Here is a 10,000-nt window from a genome sequence, read left to right on the forward strand (position 1 = left end):
TATATATATATATATATATATATATATATATATATATATATATATATATATATATATATATATATGTATATATATATATATATATATATATATATATATATATATATATATATATATATATATATATATATATGTGTGTGTGTGTGTATGTATAGTATAGCATAAGAATAACAGATAAAAGTTCTTAGTGTTAAAGCTTCAGTAAACACGTTAATAACATCCAAAATACCGTATCTCTTCAATCACAACAATAACTTTAAGAATATAGTAATCGTTAAAAAACAAATCTTCAATTTGCATAATTGAGTAAAGCAACATTTTTTTTCCCTGGCTCGTGTCAAGGATCCAAAAATAGTGTGACCCAACTCTTTGAAAACGTAATGACAAACCAGGTCATTCTCGGTTGCCTTTAAGGTGTCTTCTGTGATTTCCCAGCGCCAAGCCTGGTACTCCACGCTGCTGTTCGCCACAATATTCATATCGGTTGTGAACTTTTTCTTGGAGCGCATGTGTTTGTCTATGAACGCATCGGCTTCGTCGTATATTTCCCGGTTCCCGTAGAGAAAGTCAAACAGTCCCTCGACGGTCGGTTGTAGGTTGACACTCAGCATCTCGAGGTGGATACGGTAGGTTTTACCCGGGTACAATTTGGCAAATCGTTCCAGGTTTCGCATATCTTCTTCCATTTTAGTGCACTGCTCTGTGGGGGAGTTTTCCCATTGCCTGGTACGGTAAGACGCTAAGGTCCCTCTAGGGTCGCGGGTCAGGTAAATCACTTTGATGTTCAGAGAGTCGTCCTTCAGAAGATCTTCTATCCAAGCCACTCGGCACCGGATCACTTTGAGGATTCTTACCGACGAGTTTCGACACCTGCTGCGGATATCAATACCGATGCATTTATTTTCGTTGGTTGCGTATTCCAAGCAGGTTGATATTTCCAGGTTGAAAAACGAGTAAAAAAACTTCTTCCTCTTGAACCATTCTTCAAACTCGTCTGAGTAGTCGCACTTGGCTATACTTTTCAGGTACTGTGCAACGCACGTACCATTGACGTGACAAAGGTCTATCTTGTGGTTCATCGTTTTGTACAGCGGTTCAAAGAACAGTACAGAATTTCTTCGAGTTATCAAAAGGTTGCTCAGCAAAGTAGAGCCACTACGACCGGAGGAACTCAGGAGGATAATGATCAAGGGCTTCTTGGGGGTTTTTGTGTCCGTCGGAGGTACGTGTATTCGAGGCTGAGCAACTTCCTCTGTTTCCACCGTTTTCTCCTCGATCATGGATTTGACTTTTGCTGAAACAATAGAGGAAATTAAATAGTGGTAAGAATTGAAATAGCAATTGAGGCATTCACAATACCAAGCATATCCAGGGGCTTAACGGGAAAACCAAAATCACAAGAAAAACGCGTTTGAAAATTAACAATTTTCAAACACTCAATCTCGGCAATTTAAGAAAGGAATTTAAAAGTTTTGCAGTCTATATATATTCAAGTACCCTTTTAAATGTGAAAAGAAAAATGTTTTTAGAAGCTATTAAAAAAGCACCTTCAGCTCTGAAGACCCTTGGTATTGTGAACGCCTCAATGGAGACCTTTAAGACGATCAGAATGTAAATTGGAATAACTCACTCAATTTGCTAATAGAGTTCCACATACCAACCAATTAAGGGAATCGACTATAGAGTATTGGTTCAAGATTTAAATTGAAAGCGCAAACAAGATTGTTTTTTTCTTTCTTTAGGAGGGTATATGACTTCAAAGGAATAATATATACCAATTGTTTCTGATATATTATTTCTAAGCTACAACCCTTGTTGGAAAAGCAGGATGCTATATAAGCCCAAGGGCCCCAATGGGGGAAAATAACCCTGTGAGGAAAGAAAATGCAGGAAAAAGATAAGACTATGGTGCCTGAGTGTACCCTCAAGCAAAGTAATTCTAAACCAAGGCAGTAATTTTGAACTCCTAAGACTTGTGGAACTACGTGGGTCTTGAAAAAACAAAAGCTTGATGTAACATACTTTGTGTCTGAATGCGCCCCTTGGATGATCAAATTGTTTGCTCAATACTTCTCGTCACTGTTAATTTGCGTCAATTTTATGAAAGGAGAACTTTGATATATCTCCCAATGATGAAAGTTTTTGCGCGATTTTAGATATTGCGCAAAAAATTTATGTCTGGGTAAAACACGCCCACCCCCATGTCCTTAATATAATGGGCGTGACAGGTGAGAGAGAGAGAGAGAGAGAGAGAGAGAGAGAGAGAGAGAGAGAGAGAGAGAGAGAGAGAGAGAGAGAGAGAGTAATAATAATAATAATAATAATAATAATAATAATAATAATAATAATAATAATAATAACAGTTTATTTCCAAATATATACATTGGGTATTATAAATTATATGTAAAGCTACATGCAGTATAGTGATTACTGATATTTCTATATTTCGTTGTGATTACATTGAAACTTAACATTTACATGAGTGATGCTTCCATGATGACTCCGCTAATAGACTTGTAGTCTACCCCAAAACCCACAACCTTGGCTCACAAGGATTGTGAGGTTGCAGCGACCAAATTAACCAAGGAGTTTGAGCGGGACTTGAACCTCAATCTGGTGATTACCAGTCAGGGACGTTACCGCATAGGCCCACCAAACCCCATTGCCACTAACATTCAAGTCCTGATGTTATTGGTTAGTGTGTAGAATATATACCAATTTGAATGAAGAAATAATGGCGTATTTTTTCACGAAAAAAAAAAGAAGTTTAACTAAACCCACTGAAAAGAACATATGTTCCGAACAAGATCCATTTCCCATTTAAGCTAATGACTTTTTAGGTTCTCTTTTTGAGGGTACACTCGGCATGCTAATCTATCTAGATTCACTTCCTCTTTTTTTTTTTTTTTTTTTTTTTTATGAAAGAGCTTATTTAATAGTGTTGCTGTTCCTAAAATATTTCATTTCAATCGTTCATTACTTCTCTTTTAGTTTATCTATTTCCATGTTTCCTCTCCTCACAGCATCATGCTTTTCCAACTTAGGTTGTAGCTTGGAATAATAATAATAATAATAATAATAATAATAATAATAATAATAATTATTATAATAATAATGATAATAATGATAATAATAATAATAATAATAATAATAATAATAATAGGTTTTCAAAATTAACCCACTTATTATGACTACATAATTTACAAGCCTAGATGGAAAAGCAGAATGTCATAAGGCCAAGGGCTCCAATAATGATAAATAGCCCAGTGAGGAAAGGAAATGATGAAATAGATAAACTACAATAGAAGTAGCGAAAAATGAATGTAAAAATATCTTAAGAATAGCAACAACACTAAAACATATCTTTCTTATATTAACTATGAAGAGAGACTTATGTCAGTCTGTTCAACAAAAAGAGATTCGCTGCCAGTCTGCTCTTTCTTTTAATCAATATACATTTTTTATTAGGATAATCTTCTATTTTGACAATTTCGGCAATGGACAACCTATCATTCGACATGTGCAGATAATTTAGCTGTCTCTCTTTTTTTTTTACATATCGCCAGTCACAAGTGTTTCGTATACCATTACAAGGAAGCAGGTTGAATAATATACTTTATTTATGAAAGGAGTTTCCTCCTTCTCTATAGTTGCATGATTTCTTCTAATCTATTCATACTTGCTTGCTTGGTTCCTTATGTTTTTCTACGTCTTTATTTTATTCGGTGATGGTTATTGTTTATCATTTGTGGTACTCCATTTTATATAGATAATAATAATAATAATAATAATAATAATAATAATAATAATAATAATAATAATAATAATAATAATAATAATAATGATAATAATAATAATATCACTAGAACTAACACTAATAATAATGATAATGATAATGATAATGATAATAATAATGATAATAATGATAATGATAATGAGAATAATAATGATATGGATAATATCTATTGCTGCTGTTGCTGTATTATTATTATTATTATTATTATTATTATTATTATTATTATTATTATTATTATTATTATTATAGGAGTAATACAAGAGGAAGGTCAAGGTTTGTGTTGAGGGATGGAGTAGCCTAATGAAAGCTCTAGGCGATAGGAGGACATATGTTAGAGAGGCAAAAGTGTGTGCTAGAAATAGGAATAATTGGCGAGATATTGTGAGGCAGTTACGATAGGCTCCGCTGCTTCCTCCGATTGCCTTGGTGACGTCCGAGGTAGCGACAGTAGGAGAATCAGCACATGAAGTTTAATTTGTGGTGGATAACGGGGGACGGTTGGGCTGTGGCACCTTAGCAGTACCAACCAAACTCGGCAGAATACCTCGACAAATTTTGGTAAAATTCTCACCACAGATATATCTTATGTCATGGACGATCCCATTAAATTTTTAGGATGATCCAAATCAAGATCCGGCTTCTAGATACAGATTTGCATTTCTCGCCATTCTAAAGAACGTTAAGACTGACGAATTTTTACAAAAGTTTTCTCCACAGATATATCTTAGGCCAAAGACGACTCCATTAAGTTTAGGAGAGGATCTGGTATCGGATCCGGATTCTAGATCCGGATTTGCATTTTTCATACTTTTAAAGATTACGTCAAAACAAATTGACACATTGGATTTTCATCAAATTTTCACTAAATTTTTTGAAGGTTGTACAGATCAACATCGAACTTTCCACCATCTACTGTACTGTCAGCACATGAAAAGTGGGAGGCAATGTCCGTAGGCTTTAGTTAAACGTTGGCAATATTCATTGACGGAGATCTAAAATCTCCGATTGCTCTTGTTATTATCATTATGATTATTACCTCCACCAAGGAGGTTATACGATTGAGTCAGTTTATGTATTTGTCTGTATGTCTGTGGACATTTATCTGTGTTGTGGACAGGATTACGTCAAAACTACCTTGACAGATTGTGATGAAACTCTCACCACAGATAGATCTGGGTCATGGACGACCCCTTTAAATTTTAGAGATGATCTTGATGATCCAGATCCGGATTCTAGATCAGGATTTGCATTTTTTGCCATTTACAAGATAACATAAAAACAACTTGACGAAATTCTCACCACAGATAGATCTTAATTCATGGACGATCCCATTAGATTTTGGAGATGATCTTGATCTGGATCCGGATTCTAGCATATTTATTTGTGTGAGTGTTTGTGGACAGGATTACGTCAAATTTCTCAACAGACTTTGACAAAATTTCCACCACAAATAGATCTTAGGTCTTGGAAGACCCCATTGAATTTTGGAGATGATCCGGGTCCAGATTCTAGATCCGGATTTCCATTTTTCGCCAATTGAAAAATAACATCAAAACTAATCAAAGGATTTTGACAAAATTTTCACCACAGATAGATCTTAGGTCATGGACGCTCCCATTAGATTTTGGAGATGTTCCGGATCCGGATCCGGATTCTAGATCCAGATTAGTATTTTTCGCCATTTAAAAGATAACACCAAAACGAACTGACGGATTTTGACGCAATTTCCACCGCAGATAGATCTTAGGCTATGGACGACCTCCATTAACCTTTGGCGAAGGTCAGAAATCTCTTATTATTATTATTATTATTATTATTATTATTATTATTATTATTATTATTATTTATCATAACTGTCTTCAGTACTATATTTCCATTGTTAGCAGTACTTATTGGATGTCTAGTTACGATGAACTTAAGTTTGCTATAACAAATATGCCTGGTCGTTATGTCAAACCAAAATTAATCATGTCAAACATTGTTTATTGTAACATTGAATCTCTCAATATAATATCCAGGGTTTGTTTTTACGACATTGTTGTAGGGATTTTATGGGAAAATTATAGTTTTTTCATGCCAGACATAATTGGTTTTTATAACCACCGTGGGTTTTCGTTAGGAAATTGACCAGTATGAAAATGATCATCGCAATGGGTTCATTGAAATTTCATGGCTTGTTTAAAGGGTGCCAGTGAACGGCAGAAGCAAGGGACAGTGACGCTCTCCTAGAGACTGACCATATACAGGTATACATATTGTCAGAGCCTAAGCTCCTTCTCCCCCCTAGCTTGGACCAGGGAGGGCCAGGCAGTGGCTGCTGATGATTCAGCAGGTCGAGTGTGAAAGGACATGCCTGAATCCTTTGTCCTACTGTAGATTAGCAACGGTTGATTTTATATATATATATATATATATATATATATATATATATATATATATATATATATATATATATATATATATATATATATATATATATATATCTGGTGGGAGATTTTCCTTTGATTGCTTACAGCAAGCCAACCCAGTATGGGTGGCCCTGACTAGTACAGCCCTACTGAAAATGGCAATGCACAAACCCTTACTCCACTTTCAGGGCCAGCCATACTATGTTGACTTGCTATAAGTGATCAAAGGAAAATCTCCCACCATCACCAAGCCACTGTGGCCAGGTTGGTGATGAAAACTGGATAGACTTGAATTGACATGCCTGAGGCCCCTGTGGATTGGTGATGGAAGATTTTCCTTTGATCACTCACAGCAAACCAACGTAGTTTAGATGGCTGACTAGTACAGCTTTGCTGATCATGGTAATACACAAACCCTTTCACCACCTTGAGGTATATCTACTTAGAAAGATATATATATATATATATATATATATATATATATATATATATATATATATATATATATATATATATATATATATATATATATATATATATATATATAAACCATCACCAATCCACTGTGGCTAGGTTGGTGATGAATACTGAATAGACTTGAATTATCATTTTTCTGTAATTTTGATTTTAACAAGCATTGAACTTAACAAACGTAATCACAAACAATTACCTTTGTAACTTTAGCCAAATTACCTCAGAGAGAGAGAGAGAGAGAGAGAGAGAGAGAGAGAGAGAGAGAGAGAGAGAGAGAGAGAGAGAGAGAGAGAGAGAGTTGAACACCTTGACAATAAGAATGTCTTAAGTATAAATTTACCTTTATTATCCAAATGGAAGGTATTCAAGTAATTCACGAAAGAGATGCCCGAACATACAGTGATTATCATGACGACGCCTCTTGTGCCTCTCATGATGCAGTTTTACTTTTAGGAATAAATATATAATTCTGACTAACGCAAAATATAGGATTAAGGGAAACTACGGAATGACTGGACCTATCGCTTTTGGAAATCTATCGCTTGTAGGGAAAGATCATTGACTAGAATTTGATTGACAGCTAGAGGAGATGCTTCACTCCAAGACGTCTTTCGTCTACTCTTTCGTCGAGGCGACACCCGTGTTGCTTGATTAAAACCAGATATTCAACTGTTTAGTGTTCAACCGAAGTCATTGAATACCAATAGCACTAGACCACCTGCAGAATGCTTCTCTGCAAGTGTCCGCTTCATGATTATCAGAAGTATTTTTTTTTTAAACCACAGATTTTAGAACTACAGTATGTGTAATTTTTGAGAAGTTCATTATAGATTATTCAAGCAATGATTCACTTATTAATCTTGTGTTCATACGTTTATTCTGCGCATGCGCGCTTACAAATACATACACACACTTATACTCTACAGTTTATAACTATACATACATAATACTATTCATATATACAACTACAGCAACAAATGCAGCCATCTCGAGTCCACTGAAGGACAAAGGTCTCAGACATGTCAATTCAAGTCTGGGTTATGGCCAGTTTCCATTACCACGCTGCCCACTACCTATTTGCGACGGTGGGAGGTTTTCGTCTAAACTCTCACAGCAAACCACCTTTGTATAGGTGGCCCTGTCTAGGACAGCTTTGCTGATCATGGCTATACTCAAAACCTTTCACTAAGTTAAGGTATCCCTTATCGTGGTGGAAGGGTTTGTGTATTGCCATGATTAGCAATGCTATACTAGACAGGGTGACCCATAGTAGGTTGGTTTGCTTTGAGCGATCAGATAAAAGTTCCCACCATCACCAATCCACATCGGCTGGCTTGGTGATGAAAACTGGCCAAATCCCAAATTTAAATTGAAATGTCTGAGACCTTAGTCCTGCAATAGACTAGAAACCGCTGCATTTGTTGTTGTATATGCGTGTATGCATACATACACACACACACACACACACATATATATATATATATATATATATATATATATATATATATATATATATATATATATATATATATATATATATAAACTTAAATAAGAGGTTGTTTCTCGCCCTTGGGGGATGGGACATAACTTGTGGATCAATCGATTAAAATGTAAAGTCTATTTCGCAGTATTATTATTATTATTATTATTATTATTACTTGCTAAGCACAACCCTAGTTGGGAATGCAGGATGCTATATGCCCAGAGGCTCCAGCAGGGAAAATAGCCCAGTGAGGAAAGGAATCAAAGAAAAATACTTTAAGAAGATTAACAATAAAGATCAATATAAACTATAAAAACTCAACAAAAAGAGAGGATGAGAAATAAGATAGGACACTGTGCCCGAGTGTACCCTCAAGCAAGAAAAATCTAATCTAAGAGAGTGGAAGATCATGGTACAGAGGCTATGGCACTATCCAAGACTAGAGAACAATGGTTTGATTTTGAAGTGTCTCAAGTTCATTATTTACATTTGGGAGACTGGTGGTGGGTTATTATGTATGTATTGGTTTTAATCGCTTTGGGCAGCTTTCAGTGTTTGGGGAATGATGTATTCATCAGCTGGTAACGTGTTCGCTTAGCATTTGCATGGAAGCAAATTGGTTGCAGCCCAGGACCGTGAGTTTAGCTGGTTACTGGGGAGACCGCTGCTGTGGTTGGGTACCATAGTGGAGAGTTGGGATTGCCCTGCTGACGTTCTGGATAGCATCTATTCTGGTGAAACTGGATATGAAACCAGACACCTTTACCTTTGAGAGTTTACAAATGGTTATGCAAGAGTTCCTGGATGTACTTTTACAAAACCTGTGCCCATCCCCATTTTCTCTTCACTTCCATCATGACCACTGTGTGCTGCTGGTGTCCTGTAAGAGACCGGGATGTTGTGTCACTGTTTTCTTAGGAGAAATAACCGGGAATAATAGATATTTTTTTCTTTTTTTAAAACCACAATATGAGAGGAAAACAGTCCTAGTGCTCCCATCATTTACAACCCTCGCCCTCCCAAACTGAAGGTAAGGGATACTGTAAATATGCTTACTTATGACCCTTTAATAGTGACACAAGGGGATGTTCTTCTTTCTAGAATATAGGAGCAGTGTGATTGTTTAATAATGCTTACGAAAATAACTCGTAAATCTCATCATGACTTCGTACTTCGACTAGAGTTTTTTTTTTTTTTCATCGTTTTATCACGTACCATCATCAAACGAAGCTATGTTCACTTGCTTCGACATGCAGCCTTACTTCATTTTAATTAAAACGATAACTTTCATGCAATAAGTTATGTATTACAAAAAGTACGATTATTTATAATCTGTTCGAAACTAACTGTATCTTTCATGTAAATTAGTTCTTTCCTCTGTTCGAAAATCAATGTCCGTATACATTCTTGGTCAAACTTCCGCTTGCATTCAGCGCATTTTCGTACGAAGCAAAGATCACATAACCTAATGTACGAATGGCAGATAGTCCCGTCAGTTACCTTTTGATGTCTATTAATATTTGCTCCGATATTTTCCACCTCTACACTTAATACTCCTCCAACCTGTTCTTCACCGTGTTCATGACACCCGTGGAAGAAGTAGTGCCGTTCATGCGCTGTTCCATGAACTGCCATACTCCTTCTGGTAGTGTAGGATCGCCAAACAGAAACCTGAACAGTTCAGTCACAGTTACTGGATGCACAGCTTTTCCAGTTGCACTCTAAACCTGAAGCTTCTCTGAGTAGAGCTTTGACATCCTTTCAAAATCGTTCAGGTCAGTGTCCAGGAGAGGACACTACTTGAAGGGCAAGCTGCCCCATCCAAGCTTTTGCATAGAA

General features: G+C 36.0%; 1 protein-coding gene and 1 pseudogene across 1 annotated transcript in view; both read right to left on the minus strand.

The window, feature by feature from the left end:
* The window catches only part of LOC137644228 (uncharacterized), a 16,691-nt gene extending 9,376 nt beyond the window's left edge, over window positions 1-7,315 (minus strand). The window contains exons 1-2 of the mRNA XM_068377229.1: window positions 7,019-7,315; window positions 390-1,294 (exon numbers count right to left, since the gene is read on the minus strand). Of these exons, the coding sequence (XP_068233330.1) occupies window positions 390-1,294; window positions 7,019-7,112 (999 nt within the window). The 5' untranslated portion in view covers window positions 7,113-7,315. The remainder of the gene's footprint in view (window positions 1-389; window positions 1,295-7,018) is intronic.
* Window positions 7,316-9,549: 2,234 nt separating this feature from the next.
* LOC137644229 (uncharacterized) overlaps window positions 9,550-10,000 on the minus strand; it is a 1,626-nt pseudogene continuing 1,175 nt past the window's right edge.

The sequence above is a fragment of the Palaemon carinicauda genome, chromosome 7, assembly GCF_036898095.1.
Source record: "Palaemon carinicauda isolate YSFRI2023 chromosome 7, ASM3689809v2, whole genome shotgun sequence".
In the NCBI taxonomy this organism is placed as follows: Eukaryota; Metazoa; Arthropoda; class Malacostraca; order Decapoda; family Palaemonidae; genus Palaemon; species Palaemon carinicauda.